This window comes from Oncorhynchus kisutch, linkage group LG16, assembly GCF_002021735.2.
Source record: "Oncorhynchus kisutch isolate 150728-3 linkage group LG16, Okis_V2, whole genome shotgun sequence".
NCBI lineage: Eukaryota > Metazoa > Chordata > Actinopteri > Salmoniformes > Salmonidae > Oncorhynchus > Oncorhynchus kisutch.
Window position 1 is genome coordinate 18533613 of NC_034189.2, and position 21499 is coordinate 18555111.

The 21499-nt window shown below is 44.2% G+C and overlaps 1 protein-coding gene across 1 annotated transcript; it reads right to left on the reverse strand.

Moving 5' to 3' along the window:
• On the reverse strand, nt 1-20927 carry LOC109906435 (matrix metalloproteinase-14-like). The gene is made up of 10 exons (XM_020504138.2): nt 20218-20927; nt 6784-6932; nt 6302-6424; nt 5605-5912; nt 4688-4849; nt 4288-4424; nt 3876-4014; nt 3587-3737; nt 2246-2361; nt 1-2059 (listed from the first exon to the last, which is right to left on the reverse strand). Exons 1-10 carry the CDS (start codon nt 20311-20313, stop codon nt 1737-1739), a joined length of 1704 nt encoding a protein of 567 aa, XP_020359727.2. The 5' UTR covers nt 20314-20927; the 3' UTR covers nt 1-1736.
• Nucleotides 20928-21499: the final 572 nt, after the last annotated feature.

Below are 21499 nucleotides of genomic sequence, written 5' to 3' on the forward strand. Positions count from 1 at the left end.
TTTTAGAAAATATTTTTTTATTTCAATTTAATGCATGAAATACAAAAAGTTGAAAAATTGGCCAAAACAAAATGTATTCCCTTTTTTATTGATATCATTATCATTATAAATATCATTACCATTATCATTGTTGTTATTGTTATTTGATTTGTGTAATACAAAAAAAAAAACATGAAGCACCATCAGAATGACTTATAAATAGATTTGTTTGATTGTCTTTATATGCCAACCAATCAATGGGAAAATAAGTGTTTCGAAAAAAAGGAAACATTTTCCAAAATCTTAAAATACCCCCTCTGTACTGTCCAAGTCCACCACTTCAATGGAAAAATGGGATCCATTTAGATTCAACCCATGTCACGTTATAGCCTCTGTCCAGCAGGACTCAAAATGACAATGTATAAAAACAAACACAATTTACCAAAGGACTACGCCCGGAGAACAACAATAATAATAACTATAGTCATAATAATAACAACAACATTTCTTACAATGATGCTACCAAAACAAAAAAAGACCACGATAAGACATCAGCATTTGGAGAGGGTACTATGTAATCTAACTACACCGCTTTTCTTTCTAGTAACATTGAAACTGGCTTTAATTGAGTAAAAATGGCTACTTTAATTCCATCCAACTTTGACTGCTTACTGAGACCAGGCTCTGTACTGAGGGCTTGAGCAATTTGAGATATGGTTGAAACAGAGGTGTACAGAGAAACATGTACAGCAGCTGGGAGGAAAATAAAAACATTTTGTGGACTACTACAGAGGTCAAATGTCATTGTCAATGTGTATAAACGGCAGCCATCTTGGACCCTCTCTTCCTGACATGGCCTTCATTTCTCATTTCAGCCCTGGGTAGGGAGAGCACCCTATTACATGTCCTTTGCAACAGCTATAAGACCTGATGTGGTTATCAGTGGAGGGGAGGGCGGCTCATAATATTGTCTGGAACGGAGCGAATGGAATGGCATCATGCACATATAAACCACGTGTTTGATACCATTCCGCCTATTCCGCTCCAGCCATTACCACAAGCCCGTCCTCCCCAATTAAGGTGCCAACAATCTCCTGTGGTGGCTATGTGCCACTGTAGCTGGAGCACAGGGGGGAAACAAGGAGGAGAGAGATGATTGTTTGTGATCATGCCTGATTTGAGAGCGAAATCAAAAATGAAACAAGAAAGTATATTATATACTGCAGGGTGAAACATTTAATTCAGACAGCGGTTCAGCTGGAGTTGTCAAGCAGATGTGAGGGAGGATTTAGGAGAGGAGGAAAACAAAGGGGAGAAGGGATAGAATAGAGGGAGGAACATGATAGTAGATGTATTGCAGATGGGGTGTCAACTACACAGGATGTTGGTCACAATCATCATCATCTCTTTGTGTGTTGGGGCCTGGTCCAGATCTCAAACCCGCAGAGCTGTACATGTAAATAGGTAACATACAAATACACATCTTTCCTAATTCAGATTCTCTCTCTCATCCTCTGTCTGTGGTATATACAACCCAACCAATGGACCAAACCCCAACGTCCAACCAACCAACCAACCAACCCCTCATGACATTACCTCTTCTCGCTTACCACACAATCCAACTTCTTTCACCCCCCTTTCCTCCTCTGTTTCCTCACCCTGTCCCTCCCTCTCCCCTCTTTCTTTTAATCTTTCAATTCGTTCAGACACTTTATCTCTCTCAGTCCCTCTGCGTCATTGGTTCATTCAGTGCGTCTCTAAACCTTAGTCAGTAGAGATCTCTGGCAGTAGAGGAGACGTCGTGGCGTCCCGTACTTCCTGAAGAACAGCAGGGCTCCCAGAGTGAGGACCACGCAGACCAATAGGAGGAGGGGGATCACCACGGCCGCCGCCGTGGCCCCGCCTTCTCCCTCCTCCACCTCGATGATGATGACTTCCTCCTTGCCGTCCCGCTTCTTTGGCTCCTCCCCTGCACAGCCCATCCATTCGCTGAGCACCGACTTGGGGTAGCCCGACTCCACCCTCATGTGTTGGTTGTTGAACTTCCAGTACTTGTTGGCTTTATAGAAGTAGGTGTAGGCTGGGGGGAAAAGGAAGTTCATACAAACACGGACTTTACTACGAGCTTCAGATATTCTACTATATTATATATATGTTGAGGTGTTATGCTAATGTAGTCACTCGTTCATAGAAATGCTATTTGACACTGACACAAGATAGCGTTCAAACATGCAGGCATGCAACTCTGTCCCCCACACACACTTACATCCTTCTTCGCTCATGATGGCAGCCTTGATGTTGTCGGGGACACCCTGCCATGTGTTGATGGGTTTGGGGTAGTCTCTGTCCACAGTCTGGGACTGCTCATTGAAACGGTAATACCTGACAGACAGAGAGAGAGAGGGGAAGTCAGTAATGGAGAGGGAAGGGAGAAAGAATGAGGGAAAGAGAGAGGATATGTATGGGTAGATAGATGTAAGAGAGTGGAGGATAGTGGATGAAGAAAGAGAGGGAGAGAGACAAATCAAGAGACAGACATAAAGACAGATTCACCCACCGACAGACAGACAGACCGACAGACAGACTCACCCACCGACAGACAGACATAAAGACAGATTCACCCACCGACAGACAGACATAAAGACAGACTCACCCACCGACAGACAGACATAAAGACAGACTCACCCACCGACAGACAGACACAAAGACAGACTCACCCACCCACTGACAGACAGACATAAAGACAGACTCACCCACCCACCGACAGACAGACATAAAGACAGACTCACCCACCGACAGACAGACATAAAGACAGACTCACCCACCGACAGACAGACATAAAGACAGACTCACCCACCGACAGACAGACACAAAGACAAACTCACCCACCCACCGACAGACAGACATAAAGACAGACTCACCCACCCACCGACAGACAGACATAAAGACAGACTCACCCACCCACCGACAGACAGACATAAAGACAGACTCACCCACCCACCGACAGACAGACATAAAGACAGACCCACCCACCGACAGACAGACATAAAGACAGACTCACCCACCGACAGACAGACATAAAGACAGACTCACCCACCGACAGACAGACATAAAGACAGACTCACCCACCGACAGACAGACATAAAGACAGATTCACCCACCGACAGACAGACATAAAGACAGACTCACCCACCGACAGACAGACATAAAGACAGACTCACCCACCGACAGACAGACATAAAGACAGATTCACCCACCGACAGACAGACATAAAGACAGACTCACCCACCCACCGACAGACAGACATAAAGACAGACTCACCCACCGACAGACAGACACAAAGAGAGACTCACCCACTGACAGACAGACCGACAGACAGACATAAAGAGAGACTCACCCACTGACAGACAGACCGACAGACAGACATAAAGACAGACTCACCCACTGACAGACAGACCGACAGACAGACATAAAGACAAACTCACCCACTGACAGACAGACCGACAGACAGACATAAAGACACTCACCCACTGACAGACAGACAGACAGACTGACATAAAGACAGACTCACCCACAGACCGACAGACAGACATAAAGACAGACTCACTTGGTCCCTCTGAAGTAGTATGTCTGTCCGGTGGGGGTGTAGAAGAGGGCAGCGTCCAGCTTGTCTTTGGGCAGCCCTGTGCCCAGCTCCTTCAGAGTCTTAGGGTAACCCTGTTCCATACTGGACTCTGTGAACACCCAGTACTTGTCACCTAGAGGGAGGGAATAAGAAACATGACTACATACATCTGAAGTCATCTACATACTGTAAAAACAACAACAATGAATAACTACTAGACAGAACTGTTATTAATGAAAAGTCCTCTTAAATAATTAAAAACTAGACCTACCCTTGAAGAACACAAATTTGCCATCGTTCCTCTCGTAGGCGGCGTTGATGTTTGGTGGCAGTCCCTTCCAGAAGTGACCAATGGGCATGGGGTAACCCTGGAGAACCTTGTTGTTCCGCACACGCCACAGCCATTTATCCTGCGCCAGAGAGACAGAGACACAGCGCGTTAGCACACTTTATAGCTGTACACACACACCACAACCACTGATCCTGTTTGCGTTGTATAGTACATATACACACCTAGGTTCTGGTCATTTTGTGTCATTCAGTCCTCACTGTGTGTAACTAGGTCTATTTATGTCAACATCAATGCAACGTGTATCAGTGTGTGTTTCTGGTTCCTGTGGTCTATTGTATTCATGTCCGTGTGTATCCTCATGTCTAAGTTTACCACTGTGTTTCAGACGTACCTTAAAGACAAACATCTCCCCCCTGAGGATGGCGATGGAGTCGAAGTGTCCCTCGCAGACGTCTGGTCCGAGTCCAGGCTGGTCTGGCTTGGAGGGTCTGGTGGGGCGGGGGGGAGGGGGTGGCGCTCCGGACGACCCTGTGGTGGAACACAGTCAGGACAACATAAGGAACGCCTATAAGCAGAGGTAGAACTGAGGGGACTGAGTGAATTCCCAAAGTGAACAGAATGCTTTCTGAACCGAATGTGATTTGAAACGTCCTTCATGCCGTGTAATGTTGAACTAGATTAGAACTTTCTAGCATTCCTGAACCATTACAAAGAAGAGACAGTTTGTGTTGAATGTTGCCGTAAGAATCCAGGAACATAGCTACAGCATTCCAACAGAACTGGGTGTTCACCATAGATTGCCTGGATGCCATGGCGATCGTCATCAGGCAGCTGGAAGTTCTCTGTGTCCATCCACTGGTAGAATGGAGCCATGATGGCAGACGGGTCGTTGGAGTGTTCTAGACCCAGGGCGTGACCCAACTCATGGACCGCAACCAGGAACACATCATTACCTGGAGAGAGAGGGACAGAGAGAGAGGGAAAGATACTTTTATTATTACTATTACTACTATGTATTTAACTCAATAAAGTTGGAACATCGATGCTTTGGCAATATTTAGACAATGTTTGTCATGCCAATAAAGCTATTTGAATTTGAGAGACACACATATTTCCCTCAGATTACACAGGCCCACAAAGAATTCGAAAAAAAATCCACTTTTGATAAACTCCCATATCTATTGGGTGAAATACCAGTGTGCCATCACAGCAGCAATGTTTGTGATCTGTTGCCACAAAAAAAGGGCAACCAGTGAAGAACAAACACCATTGTAAATACAACCCATATTTATGTTGATTTATTTTCCCTTCTGTACTTTAACTATTTGCACATCATTACAACACTGTATATAGACATAATATGACAATTGAAATGTCTTTATTCTTTTGGAACTTTTGTGTGTAATGTTTACTGTTAATTTTTGTTGTTTCTTTACTGTTTGTTTCACTTTAGTTTATTATCTATTTCACAACATATGTTTCCCATGCCAATAAAGCCCCTTGAATTGAGAGAGGAGGAACGAGCAGATGGGAAGAGACTGTTTGAATAGAAACTAAAAGTAGCACGTTCACCTAACAAAGTTCAGACGCCCTACCAGTACACTATAATTGAGAATGATTGTATTACGGCAACCCAGTGAAAACCCTCTTTCTGGCCATCTCCCTTCCTTCTTCCCCTTCCCCCCTCCTCCATTCCTCTGTCTCTTACCTCCTTGGTCGACGTAGCCGGTCGTCCAGGGTTCGGCGTTGTCGAAGTGCGTGTCACCCCCTATCCCATTCCCGGGGAAGTACGCGTGAGCCAGGAAGCCGCCCTCGCCGTCGAACGGCGTGCTGTCGCCGTGGAAACCCTCGGAGAAGGAGAGCATGATGTCAGCGTACTTGTCGACCTTGTCCCGGATGTGGCTGTAAGGGATCTCTCGGAAGCGGAGCGGGATGGCGGCCTCCCACACCTTAAAAGCCCGGCGGATGGCCTCGTATGTAGCGTACTCCCCAATCTTAGGGGTGTAGTTCTGTATGCTAGGAGAGCGACAGGGAGGAAATAGCAGATGTTAGTACATTTTAAAGATAAAAGAGATGTACTGGCTCTTCCTCTGCATTCTTTTGTGGAACTTTTTGCAATTCTTCCTTGATACTCAACATGAATCTGTTTTGATTTGAATCAGTATTCCTTTAGAATCAGATCCTGGTTAATTTACATTTAGTCTGATTCAAATTAAACAAACATTTTCACAAGACTTACACAGACATTACAACCGTTGCCTAAGTGCCAGTCTGTTTGTGCCATCCTTCCAACTCCCTGTCACTCATTGTCATGCCAAATGTTTGGCTTGCACAATGGAGGAGGCCAGCGCACATACAGAACTGGGACTTTTTGTTGTCGTACTAAAGCAGTGTTGTAGTCTCACCTGAATGTGACCTCTTGTTTGTCCCACTTCAGCCCCTGTACGGCGTATCTCTTCCTCCTCAGGTTGCTCTTCAGCTCAGAGCCAAACTTGTCCGGGACGCCACAACGCGGCCGCTTCATCGCTCTGGCAACAGCAAGACACACCTGTCAATCACACTCACTGTGCCATGAACTATTTCATTTCTGAGTTGTCCTGAGACTCTTTGATTCTTTTGTGCTCTAAAAATATAAAATGCTATGGGGCTTTATGAGTGAGGTTGCTCCCATAGGGCGGCGCACAATTGGCCCAGCGTCGTCCAGGTTTGCCCGGGGTAGGCCAACATCGTAAATAAGAATTTGTTCTTAACTGACTTGAATAAAGGTAAAAATTAAAAATTAAAATGCAATTGTATTAGCAGTGCAATTCACACAGTGATTATGTATCTCAGGTCAGCAGGAGTCATTGCTCTGCTTAGCCCTCCATTTAGTGTCATTGGTACTCACTGTAGGGTGTTGATGTCGATGGAGCCGGTGACGGCGAGGCCGTAGAACCTCTGCATGGCTGTGATGGCTGTGGTGATGGACTTGGGAGAACGGATAGCCTGGGCTCGGACATCACCCGGGGGTAGGTAGCCATACTGCTGCAGCCACACCTGGGGGGTAGAGAGAGGGCCACAAGGAGGGTTAGACACTGGTGAATACAATGTATTTGCAGACAAAGATTGAAAACGACACTCGTATGTGGTTACATGGCATGTCTTTGACAGTATTGCCTAAACACACACACACATACTCTCCCTCTCTCGCCCTCCCCCTCTCCCCCTCCCTCCCATCTCTGTGAAGTTTCCCACCACATCAGCCAGAAACAACACAGAAACCAACCCATTCATGGTGATAGTCAATGATTAGCCATACAGTCATACTGAACGAGGCAGGATGTTGTTGTAAAGATGTCTATGTTTGGATTATTGTGTGCCGAACTGTGTGTGTGTGTGGGTGTGCCTGTTGGCCTACTCACAGTGCTAGTCTGAATGTGTGTGTGTGCCAGAGAGATTGACAGGGAAAGAGAGAGGGAGAGAAAGACTGTATACGTATGTGTGTGGGTGGTTGGGAGCTCAGTATCCAGTGTTTGCATAAAGCAATGCCAAGCTGACCAGGAACACACACTGCCTTCCTTACAACAGCAAACAGAAAGAGACTGGTCAGACTGAACACACTGAACACACACACACACACACACACACACACACACACACACACACACACACACACACACACACACACACACACACACACACACACACACACACACACACACACACACACACACACCCAGCCAGCCAGCCAGCCAGCCAGCCAGCCAGCCAGCCAACCTCTTCTTTTTGCAAGAGTTACTAATATTCTATTTATACCATAAAAACAATCCCATCCTCACAGTCTCCCCTGCTTGATATGCTGGGCAGAATGAAAGGGAACTGAGACTTTGTTGTGGGGATGTAAGGAGAGATGAGAGAGGAGAATAGAGCCAAATAAAACACAGGAGAACCATAATAAACAGGGATGTCATTTCAGACGTGGCATGACTAGAACTTCTTCAATCTTCTCAGTCAGAACCTGGGGGGTTCACTGCCAGACCCGACATGCAGAGGAAGAAAGGAGTAGCATCTAAGAAATAATATCTATGCTTCATCTGAGTGTCAGGAGAACTGCATTTCAACAGGTGAGATCATATTTAACCAGAATGAAAAACAGACTATGGTGTTTCAGAAACATTTCACCGGAATAATTTGTCAGTTCTAAAGTGTCACCTCTGTCTCGCTCTCAAACACAAGAGTGGTCATGCAGAGCTGCTCAAGTTTCTGTTCCTAGTTCTCCAACCAAAACAGCTAGGATATGATCTTTAGCCATTGATCAGTGCTCAGCGCAACAGTCTCTCTATGAGAGAAAGAGGAGACAGAGTGGAGAGAGAGAGAGGAGACAGAGAGGAGAGAGAGACAGAGAGAGAGCGAGAGAGAAAGAAAGAGATGTATTATATTTCAATTGCTTTGGCAATGTTAACATGTTTCTCAGGACTAAATTGAATGGACTTGAGAGGAGACAGAGAGAGAGAAAGAGAAAGAGAGAGAGAGTGAGAGAGCGAGAGAGAGGAGACAGAGAGAGGAGACAGAGAGAGAGAGAAAGAGAGAGAGGGGAGACAAAGAGAGAGAGGAGGCACAGAGAGAGGAGACAGAGAGAGAGCGAGAGAGAAAGAGAGAGAGGAGACAGAGCGAGAGACTGATCCTCAAACATAAACCTGATGGAGATGAGTCCTATGTGATGTTATAAAACATAGACAAGGATGTGTGTGTGTGTGTGGGTGGGTGGATCAGAGACGAGATGAGTAAATACGAGGCAAGTGGGTGGGGTGAGAGACAATATGAGTACAGAGGAATCATGAGGAAACCATGTGGAAACCATGAGGAAACCAGGTGGAAACCAGGTGGAAACCATGTGGAAACCAGGTGGAAACCATGAGGAAACCAGGTGGAAACCATGTGGAAACCATGGGGAAACCAGGTGGAAACCATGTGGAAACCATGTGGAAACCAGGTGGAAACCATGAGGAAACCATGTGGAAACCATGAGGAAACCATGTGGAAACCATGTGGGAACCATGTGGAAACCATGTGGAAACCATGTGGGAACCATGAGGAAACCATGTGGAAACCATGTGGAAACCATGGGAAACCATGTGGAAACCATGAGGAAACCATGTGGAAACCATGTGGAAACCATGGGAAACCATGTGGAAACCATGAGGAAACCATGTGGAAACCAGGTGGAAACCATGTGGAAACCATGTGGAAACCATGTGGAAACCAGGTGGAAACCAGGTGGAAACCATGTGGAAACCAGGTGGAAACCATGAGGAAACCATGTGGAAACCATGTGGAAACCAGGTGGAAACCATGAGGAAACCATGTGGAAACCATGTGGAAACCAGGTGGAAACCATGTGGAAACCATGTGGAAACCATGTGTTTGATGTATTTGATACCATTCCACCGATTCCGCTCCAACCATTACCACAAGCACATCCTCCCCAATTATGGTGCCACCAACCTCCTGTGGTGTGTGTGTGCGTGTCTGTGTGTGCGTGTCTGTGTGTGTGTGTCTGTGTGTGCGTGTGTGCTGCACAGACAGTCAGCCAGTGAGTGTCACAATCTTTACCACACATTCAATCGGTGCAATTACAGAGAATTCTTCTGTCAACCCAGAAAACCCCCAACTGTCTACGTCATTTTATAGTTAGTTTGGTGAATATAGTCATTCTTCCTCTTTCTGACAATGTCTCTATCTCATGTTGTTTTAGTGGAGAGGTCTTTTTTAATATCAATAGCAATTGAAATGAGGGAGTAAAAGAGAGGAGTGTAAGTGAGAAACGGCGAGGAAACGTCTGGCTTGTACCTGGCCAGAGATATGACCACACACAACCACAGCAGAAGGCAGACATAGAAACAAAGAACCAGGTTCAGTTATGGGCTGCACAGTAAGGGAAACTCTCCCACTCTAATCATGTCAATGCCTGCCCCTTCTTTCAGCAATTTGTGATATGGTGTGTACGCACAGTATCATAACCCTTCTGGTTTTCCTCCATCTTTCTTAACCTGCCTCACATTTCTTCACCACCCAAACCCCAACCTCTCTCCACGTCTGTATTTCTTTCCGCCCTCTCCCACAAACTCCTTCCCCCCTCTTTGCACTCTCTCCCTCTCTCTCTCTCCATCTCTCACTCCTTGTCTCTATCTGACTGCTCCTAGTGTGTGCTGTGGCTCCACTGTGGTGACGCGCCTGGCTCTGTGAAAACACACTCAGCTCCATCAGGATGAAAGGTTTCCCTCACACTGAGAAGACTACTCTCTCTCTCCTTCTCTCCCTCTCTCTCAGTCTATATCTCTCTCTCCTTCTCTCCCTCTCTCTCAGTCTATATCTCTCTCACTCCCTTTCTCTCTCTCCCCCCACGCACCTCTTCTGTGGAACTCCCAGCAAGCGCTCACAGTCAACGGATCTATTTAGTAGGAATTCAACGTCGCTTATTGTTGGCCTTGGGGGTAAATACAAACCCAGGTGTGTGTGGTCATAGTCTAGGGTCCATGTGAATGTGTTTTTTATAAACAGACGCAAGCCCATATAAGTTAGGCATTTTTGCAGTGATGAATGTATTCTAAGGAAATGCATTTCAACAGAGCTGTGTGACGTGTGTATATCAGATAAATAGAACCAGGAGTAGAATGATGACATAAAGTGCATTTGAAAAGTATTCAGACCCCTTGACTTTTCCCACATTTTGTTACGTTACAGCCTTATTCTAAAATTGATTAACTCGTTTTTTCCCTCATCAGTCTACACACAATACCCCATAACGACAAAGCAAAAGCAGGTTTTTATACATTTTTGCAAATGTATAATCAAATAAACAACAGACATATGACATTTACATAAGTATTCAGACCTTTTACTCAGTACTTTGTTGAAGCAAGCTACAAGCTACAAGCTTGGCGCACCTGTATTTGGGGAGTTTTTCCCATTCTTTTCTGCAGATCCTCTCAAGCTCTGTCAGGTTGGATGGGAAGAGTTGCTGCCCAGCTATTTTCAGGTCTCTCCAGAGATATTCGATCGGGTTCAGGTCTGGGCTCTGGCTGGGCCACTCAAGGACACTCAGAGACTTGTCCCGAAGCCACTCCTGCGTTGCTTGGCTGTGTGCTTTAGGGTCGCTGTCCAGTTGGACGGTGAACTTTCGCCCCCAGTCTGAGGTCCTGAGCACTCTGGAGCAGGTTTTCATCAATGATCTCTCTGCACTTTGCTCCGTTCATCTTTCCCGTCTCCCAGTCCCTGCCACTGAAAAACATCTCCACAGCATGATGCTGCCACCACCATTCTTCACCATAGGGGTGCATTCAGGCCAAAGAGTTCAATCTTGGTTTCATCAGACGTTTCACTAGATGTGCTTTTAACTGAGGAGTGTCTTCCGTCTGGCCACTATAACATAAGGCTTGATTGGTGGAGTGCTGCAGAGATGGTTGTCCATCTGGAGGGTTCTCCCATCTCCACAGACGAACTCTAGAGCTCTGTCAGAGTGACCATCGGGTTCTTGGTCACCTCCCTGACCAAGGCCCTTCTTCCCTGACTGCTCAGTTTGGCCGGGCGGCCAAATCTAGAAAGAGTCTTGGAGGTTCAAAACTTCTTCCATTTAAGAATGATGGAGGCCACTGTGTTCTTGGGGACCTTCAACAATGCCACATTTGTTTGGTAACCTTCCCCAGATCTGTGCCTCAACACAATCCTGTCTCGGAGGTCTACGGACAATTCCTTCAACCTCATGGCTTGGTTTTTTGTCTCTGACATGCACTGTCAACTGTGGGACCTTTTATAGACAGGTGTGTGCCTTTCCAAATCATGTCCAATCAATTGAATTTACAACAGGTGGACTCCAATCAAGTTGTAGAAACATCTCAAGGATGATCAATGGAAACAGGATGCATCTGAGCTGTAACGCAACAAAATGTGGATAACGTGAAGGGTTCTGAATACTTTCCGAAGGCACTGTACATGGCAGATAGACTTGGTCCAATATTAGTAACAAAGCCGGCCATGAACTTAAACCAGCAGGAAGTTCCAGGAACAGCAGATAATGATTCATAATGTCCTATAACATCGCATGAAATGACGGTGAGATCAGGTGCAACTATTGGTCAGACAGTCACGAGACTGCTAAGACACCCTGAGGATAAAGTGGCCTGATAACATACTAGTACCTAGGCATCACTGTTTGATAGAAAATAATAATAGATCGATAATGCTGTGACTGCAACAACATATTCAATTGAACGTTTGTGTTGAAGGAGAGATGATTCAGTCGGGTTTACACACAGTTGGGTTGATAAACATGCATGGTATTCACTTAGTTGTGTACTAATGCAGAGGTTCTCAAACTTTTCTTGCCCTGGGATCTCCACTCAGGCAAACTGGCGCCCCGGAGACCCCCATCAAATGTTTGCAAAAAAACAAATATCTTGTCTTATCATCAGGAGAATGATGATGGCAAGTAAAAGTCATATTTTTTCACCTCCCCAGTTCTTTGGAAGAGGATAAACTACATATATTAGTATCAACTGTAATATATATAAGTACAGCCTATAAGATAGAAAGGTAAAGGTATTGTATCTTGGTGGCGGAGAAAATATTTTGCTGTTGTAAAGCTAATTTTCTGCAATTTTACAAATTTTTCAATCGAGCTGAGAGAATATTTTGCAGATTTAAAGCCAATTCCCTGCAATTCCATGCATTTTGCCATGGTTAACGCTGTGTTCCTCTGCTCAAACATTATAACTAAATCAATGGGCATCTGGCCTGAATGACTGGGAGAATACTTGTTATTTAAAAATGTATATAGTTCAATATCGATTCTGCAAGCTTCCTATCTGGATGTGGTCATTTGAAATGTACACTGAAACTGTTTTTCCATCCCATTACCAGATGGCCCGCCTAAGAATTTTCTATCCAGAAAAAAAACTGTAATTCGCTCCAATGACTGTAATTTCCTCTATATTAAAGGGATAGTTTGAGATTTTGTCAATTTAGCCATTTATCGACTTCCCCAGAGTTGGATGAACAGGAACAGGCAGCGTTCTAACTGTTCTTCTAGACGAGTGAGGTAGTTAGCATTGGCTCATGATACTACCTCTAACTTCCTTCATACTGGACATGTAACGATCGTCGTCGGCATGAGACCAAAGCGCAGCGTGGAAATGGTTCATATTTAATGTTCACAAAAAACACTCAAACAAAATGACAAACGGAGAAAACGAAAATGCACAGTTCTGTCAGGGAAACAACCTAAACAGAAAATGACACCCCACAAAACCCAAATGGAAAATGACAACTTATATATGATCCCCAATCAGAGACAACGATAGACAGCTGCCTCTGATTGGGAACCACACACACACACGGCAAAACAACAAAGAAATAGAAAACATAGGTTTTCCCACCCGAGTCACACCCTGACCTAACCAAACATAGAGAATAAATAAGGGTCTCTAAGGTCAGGGCGTGACAGGACACAGAGACATAAACATTGTTTCCTCAACAGTATTCTGTTGTAGCCAGCGATTTTCATCTAAATACATATTTCTCACATAAAAAAATGATCACGGACCCCCTGCAGTATCCCAGTTTGAAAACCCCTGTATTCATTTGTTTATTTAAGCTCCATACCAACCTCTACCATAATACATCTAGCAACTCTGCCAAGTGTGAAGGTATTGGAAATATTGCAGATATTTGGGTTTCAAGCAATCTGCTAAAACAGAAGCAGTCTTCAGCCCTCTCAGTCCACACGTCTTCTATAGTGGATCTGGTTTTCCTCAGGCTGAGAAAGTAGTGGTATAGTTTTCCTGTCCCTCGTCTTTAATCCCTCAGGCTGAGAGTGGAAGAGTGACTAAAAAGGAAAGGCAGAAATGTCCAAGGAAATGTTGAAAGGGATTGACGTATAGAATGACAAAGAAGAGGGGAGAAAAGACACGGACAGGGGACAGAAGCATTAAAGCTGAATCTAAAATTGAGGGAGACAGAGTAGAGACTGAGTCAGTTGTTCCCCTCGGACGATGCCAACGGAAGAAAAAAAAACAGAGACCAAAGTTTGGTCATAAGCGAGTTTGGAGTCTGAGACACAGATTAGACTGCCTGACCTCCTAGCGTGGTGTCCCACATCTCTCACCCACTTACACCGACACAGGCGATACATGCTAACGCTAACTAAAGTACTGCTGCTGTGTATATAGGCTTAACACAATGCAGAACGCCTGCATGCTGTTAAAGGACCTGATAATACATTTGGCTACTCTAACCCCTTCGAGCATGCTGAGCGAGCACAGCCAACACTGGGTACTAGCGTGCTCCAGTCTGCACAATCACACCAAACCCAACAAAGATGTTCTATACCTATTATTGGACATATCATGAGATCAATTTGTGAGCCTCAAATGTCCTAACTTGGGTTCATACATTTTTTTTTGTAAAACGCATTTCATGCTATTTGACATCATTTAGATGACAAGAAGACATTAGCTTAATATTTTTTAATACCACACAAATGACCGAAATGAGTGGGTAGTCTGACTGACAAACTGAGATCAATCTGGTCTTAAATTCAAACAAACAATAGCCCAGGCCAATGAATCGACTCACATATTGTACAATATTAGGAGGAAATATATATACAGTATATATATCATAGGCTACAGTAGGCTACTAAATAGAATTTTCAGTGGCACACTGACTCACCTAATGATGAAGATGAGGCCATAGGCTACTCACGGTGATGGCCAATGCGCTCGTCTTGGCAATAGCCTATCTCAAGATGAGATACTTTGAAAAACAGTGCTGCTGTTAGCTACAAATTGTGAGTTGTTGAGACATTTTCTTCTTCTATTGGTTCTACAGATAGATTAGTATAATTTTTTCCTGCACATATATTTTGAAATCTGCAAAAGGCAAACCAACAGCCACAACCAACCACAGAAATATAATCCATAGATGGTAGTTCCCATTAAAGTCAGGACTGGCATCCATTGCTAGTGTACCCATGAGTTTAACAGTCAAATTACCAGGGTAAGAAGTTTCAAAACCCTTCTATGGATTATATTTCTATGGCCACAATGCAACAAGCTGTATATTTGGCATGCATGCTGCCCAAACTGCTGCCTTCCCGACTGTAGGCAAACCGGTAACTGCCAAACTGCTGCCTTCCCGACTGTAGGCAAACCGGTAACTGCCAAACTGCTGCCTTCCCGACTGTAGGCAAACCGGTAACTGCCAAACTGCTGCCTTCCCGACTGTAGGCACACCGGTAACTGCCAAACTGCTGCCTTCCCGACTGTAGGCACACCGGTAACTGCCAAACTGCTGCCTTCCCGACTGTAGGCACACCGGTAACTGCCAAACTGCTGCCTTCCCGACTGTAGGCACACCGGTAACTGCCAAACTGCTGCCTTCCCGACTGTAGGCACACCGGTAACTGCCAAACTGCTACCTTCCCGACTGTAGGCACACCGGTAACTGCCAAACTGCTGCCTTCCCGACTGTAGGCACACCGGTAACTGCCAAACTGCTGCCTTCCCGACTGTAGGCAAACCGGTAATTGCCAAACTGCTGCCTTCCCGACTGTAGGCACACCGGTAACTGCCAAACTGCTGCCTTCCTGACTGTAGGCACACCGGTAACTGCCAAACTGCTGCCTTCCCGACTGTAGGCAAACCGGTAATTGCCAAAATAAAGGAAACAGTTGAGTAAAGGGGGATACAGTATACAGTGGGGCAAAAAGTATTTAGTCAGCCACCAATTGTGCAAGTTCTCCCACTTAAAAAGATGAGAGAGGCCTGTAAATTTTCATCATAGGTACACTTCAACTATGACAGACAAAATGAGAAAAGAAATCCAGAAAATCACATTTTAGGATTTTTAATTAATTAATTAGCAAATTGCGAATTTACATTTACCTGGCATGGTTTAGGTCCACTTGTAGAATCTATGCCAAGGCGCATTGAAGCTGTTCTGGCAGCTTGTGGTGGCCCACCAACACCCTTTTAAGATGCTTTATGTTAGTGTGTCCTTTATTTTGGCAGATACCTGTATGTGCGTGTGATAAAAACTTAATCCACAGATATTCTACTATTCATCCTCTGTGGCTATATGATGTTCTCAGGTGTATTTTGAACACTGAGAGTGGGCTCCTGTGTTTGGGTAAAAAAATATAATAACAATTGACCAGCCACATTTATTTATTATGCAGTTGATTTTTTATGAATCTGTTACCCAATCAAAGCAGGCCCCCCTATTTAACCATTTACCCAGGCCCCTTAAATCAAATCCAATGTATTTATAAAGCCCTTTTTTTTTTTACATATGCAGATGTCACGAAGTGCTTTCCTCCCCCATCTGACAATTAGCAGAGCGGCAGCAGGTAGCAGCAGCCTGTCTACACTCATTGAGAGCGGGCTCCTGAATCCTCCTGTGGTTGGCGGTCGCAGAAAAAAAAAAAAATATATATATATACTACATATATTTCCTTTATTATTACTATTAATATAAACATTTTAAAAATAGGATTATTATAGATTTTTGTTTGTTTGGTTCCTCATGGCCCCAGGGGCTTCAGCCCCGCTAAGCCCCTGCATTAATCTGGCCCTGGGTTCTAGGATGGAAACTGCAGCGATAGTACTTGAGTGGAATGGATAAACACACCATCTCTCCATAGACATTCATCGAGTTAGTTTGTTTCCCATGTGGCAGATCAGATGAACTGAATATTGTTCTCCCTGAACATTTTTAAGTGACAGCGAGCACGTGTATGAGCAGCATGCACCAGCACTTCACCAAAGGTGTCCAACAACGTGCTGCAATCGTACAAAAACAACAAAGATTCGTCAGGACCCAGCGGGAGAGCCCAAGCCCAAACATAGAAATAGAATGACTAGAACAGACATTCCCATTCACGTCAATGTTCTGTGATGGGTGAACCAGCGATAGACATATTGAATGTACACACACTGTTTAATTTCTGAGCTCTGAGAATATATTTCCGTTCTAGTATTTATATTTCCACGGGCCCAACCCATATGGGATTTGTCCCCTCATGACCTCCTCCCTCCCTGTGATCCTAAGACACGCTAGTCACCTTGCCTCCAGATGTCTGCTGTTATCGTGTTTGAAGAGAACTTCAAGGACTTTCAGATTCAGACAGATATGTTGTGAATCTCGTTTGCATTCCTTTTCACTTCCTTTGGCTAAAATAAAGTCCAACTAGCAATTTAATAAAAGTGAGACAGGATGTTTTTTTGTGAATAAACACAAATATAACTAAATAAAGGAAACCTCTATTGGGTTTATAGTATGTGCATAAAGACAAAATGATTCACAAAGTGAAGTTGGGCCTATATTTTGTTCCATTGGGCCTATATTTTGTTCCATTGGGCCTATATTTTGTTCCACTATGACTGTGAATATTTGCTCATCCAGTCTCCTCACTCATCACAGCTTCAAGTTAAATTGTAGGCTTAGCCTCCATGGCCTATCAAGTTGGATCAGGCGGCAGTGAATCCAGACTAAAAATGCATGAAAGGAATGTCTGAAAATGTCACTCCTACTGAGTTGTCTTTGTTTTTATACCGTTAATCGTTATCTTGTAGGCATAAAATCAGAGTGGAAATTACAGGGGGCCCAGGGGGGTCTCAGACCCCTGAATGAGACATGAGTCCCCCTAAATGCAACAAAGGCAAACTAATTTAAAGTTTCTTCTATTTGTTTAATATGCAATTTGTACTGCTCCAGTTTTTCCAAATTAAACGAACACTTCCACCTCTGTGTCATTAAAAGAAAATTCCCCGTGTGTCTGCACTTGTCGTCCTGGGACAGTCACGTATCTCAGCCCCTGTTCAGGTGTACAAACTTTTCTCTCTACATAATGGTCCCTTTGTCAGCAGGACACATCAATTCATTTAGAATGCAAGAGTGCAGACCCAATGGCAATCGCTGAATGGCATTACACTTTCTGGTGTTTTATTCTTCAAACGACGCGAGCGCACAGAGCACGAACCTGAGCAGGTCGTCCTACTTTTTGAAGTGATTTGATTGGCTAAATAAGATGACAACATCATGACTGGTTGGGTTCATGCTAAAACGAAAAGGTAACACATATTTGTACTGTTAAATGACATGTTTTCCCTATTATTAAAACACTTGAAGTCCCATGAAAAAAAATGGAGACCCCCCAGAATGTCACAGTATAAGTCGCACTCTGCATAACATTCACATCCCGCCTGTGCTTTCAACCTGATCTATTACCTATTCCTATTCGTCACTCTCTGTGGTTTTATGAAAGTCATCCATTAATTTCCCGTTCTTCATCACTCCCACACAACAGACATCATTGAGTTAATCATAGGTTACCGTTCCATACAGGTGATGGAATAGTGAAAGTGGTAATTAGTGATAATCCCATCTTTCATCATGCCTGCTATTGGAGCATATGAGCGGAGGAGGTAGAAGTTTCCCCTAACTGCTGTTCCAGGTTCAGATCTTTCAATATATTCCTTATGGCATTCTTTGGGATTTGGGGAATCTGATCGTGTGGTAAGGGGCATCTTATGCCTACTCCCATAGGTGCATGGGCAAATTTGATGGGCCTTCGGGAGACATTATGGGTAGGATTTGGGATGGGTTAACTGATCCTAGATCTGTCATGGACCCGGCACCAACATTTGCAGTCTTATTGTGACACTGTGTACGCTTTATTACTGTCTCAGTGCTGTGTGTGCAGTTGTTACACTATTATTACAATGCTATAGATCATAGATGTGGTACATTGTCTCTCAGGCATTTCTGACTGACAGTGCAATGATTGACCATGTCTGACTGACTCAGTGGTACCTGATTCCCTAAAAGTAGTGCACTTTAGAATAGGGTGCCATTTTGGACATCCATCATGTCTGACTGACTAAGACTGCAGCTATTTGTGGTTACTGAGTCAGAACCTGAGTTCCTCCAAGCATCCTGTCTATCTTAATAAGAACGAGCTCTATATGTAGACCAGGCCTGCATTGAGAAAGACTGGAGCAATGCATGAGCACCATTGGATACCGTTGACTTGGACATTGGCTATTGCAGTCATGGCTAACAATGGTTATTCTTGATGGGTTGGGTTATATGCTAAAGTACTCTCTGGGATGGATAGAGAGTTCTGGAATGCCCGAGGAGGACAGATCTAGAATTACCCCAGGCTAGAGACGTCATAACAGGGACCTAATCATTTTGAAGGTACACTATGACACAATATAGAGGGACAAAATGTAGTGTTTATGTTAGTAGTGTCACATCAGTTACAAAGGGTATGGGGCCTGTTGCTCTAGACAGTACCTGCAAAAATAGAGAACAGCTTCCTCTCCAGTCTCCTGTCTCTACCACCACTCAGTACAGATGAAATCCATTACCCTAACACACACACACACGCACACACACACACACACACACACACACACACACACACACACACACACACACACACACACACACACACACACACACACACACACACACACACACAGACACACACACACAAGCCCCAGTTCCTTAGTATAAAGCAGTTGACTTGAGTTTCCACAACTCTGTACTCCCCCAACCCTCCTCACCCCTCCTCTTTTAAACCACAAAATGTGTCATGGCGTTTCCATCTCTTTTTCTACTGAACTGACTGGACACATGTCCTCTCACCCTTTGATGCTACTGCTAAGATATACTTTATTAGTCCACGTGAGATGGAAATTTGTCTCCCGACACACACACACAGGGGGTTAATTTCATTGCTCAAGGGAATATCAGCGGTAGGTGGCACCTAATATTGATGCCAACAACCCCCTGGTTACCAGCTCAATCCGCGCTACATCCCCCCTTCAGCACTGGGATTCCAACAACCCCCTGGTTACCAGCTCAATCCGCGCTACATCTTCCCTTCAGCACTGGGATTCCAACAACCCCCTGGTTACCAGCTCAATCCGCGCTACATCTCCCCTTCAGCACTGGGATTCCAACAACCCCCTGGATGCTGGCCGGCTTCTCTAACGAGGCTACCGCTGCCACCTTTTCATTTTTTATTTCTTACTATACTCAATGAAGAAGAGGTCAACCATCATGAAAAACAAAGAAGAACATAGAGTCAATTATACGGACTAGTACAGAAACAAGAGACGACACCAGGCCTATAACACACACTGTAGTTGATATACTCCCACCCCTTCTCCCATAAACCTTAACCAAAGTATCTTTATAAGTATTTTATTATACTAGTTAAATAGTTTGTTTTAAATGTGTTTCTAAGTGTCTGCAAATCGGCAAAATTACTTACCTCTGCTTTTACTTCGTTTTCCGTTGAAACAACTCCAAAGAACAGTCCGCACGCCAGCGCCAGGAGCTGGATCACATTTTCGAGCCGGGGCAACATTCCTCTGTATGTGCGAGTTACCCCCAAAATACTCGATAAAGAGCTTCACAACCGGACAGCTTCTATTGGCTTTCCACGTTTTTATCAATTATAATCCCTAGCGATTACCTTTAAAACAATATTGTACTCTAATCTGTTCTCATGGATACTTTCTTGCCACACTTCAAGTTCTGCACAACAAATATCTTGTGGTACCAACAATCATAACTAAATGTAGAAAAACAAAAGCATCCTACAAGTTTATCCAATAACTCAAATCCAGATGTTGGGTCGGGGGAAATCGTTGCGATCTCAGTGCTTCATAGTTCCTCTCTCCTTTGTCTCCACAAATTACTTTCTTTCTCGCTGTGTGACTATTAAGACATCGCTCTCTGACGCGTGGACGAGGTTGGTCAACGCGCTCAGCGGAGAGAGAGAGAGAGATATAGAGAGAGAGGGAGAGAGAGAAAGAGAGAGCGATATATATATATATAGAGAGAGAGAGAGAGAGAGCGCGAGAGAGAGAGCGAGAGATATAGAGAGATAGCGAGAGAGAGATATATAGAGAGATAGAGAGAGAGAGGGAGAGAAGAACTACAGCAGCGTCGACAGCCGTGTCTTTACCTCATTGATGTAGGCGTCACATCTGGAAGGAGGAACTTCCTCTCTCAATTCAATTTCAGTTCAATTTAATAAGGGCTTTATTGGCATGGGAAACATATGTTTACATTGCCAAAGCAAGTGAAATAGATAATAAACCAAAGTATGTAAACAATACAAAATTAACAGTAAACATCACCCTTGCAAAAGTTCCAAAATAATAAAGACTTTTCAAATGTCATATTATGTATATATACAGTGTCATAATGATAGTTAAAGTATAAAATGGAAAATGAATAAACAGAAATATAGGTTGTATTTACAGTGGTGTTTGTTCTTCACTGGTTGCCCTTTTCTTGTTGAAACAGGTCACACATCTTGCTGCTGTGATGGCACACTGTGGTATTTCACCCAATAGATATGGGAGTTCATCAAAATTGGACTTGTGCGTCTGTGGAAATCTGTCTCTGATATGGTCATTTGGCAGGAGGTCAGGAAGTGCAGCTCAGTTTTCACCTCATTTTGTGGTCAGTGTGCACATAGCCTGTCTTCTCTTGAGAGCCAGGTCTGCCTTCGGCAGCCTTTCTCAATAGCAAGACTATGCTCA

Bases quoted from the DNA above. Each gene is read 5' to 3' on its own strand.
- LOC109906435 (XM_020504138.2), bottom strand. From the start codon at position 20,313: ATGTTGCCCCGGCTCGAAAATGTGATCCAGCTCCTGGCGCTGGCGTGC. The intron at 4,850-5,604 runs GTAAGAGACAGA...CTCTCTCTCCAG, and splicing joins CGGCTACGTCGACCAAGGAG to GTAATGATGTGTTCCTGGTT. The intron at 2,060-2,245 runs GTAAGTGTGTGT...TTTTCCCCCCAG, and splicing joins CATCATGAGCGAAGAAGGAT to CCTACACCTACTTCTATAAA.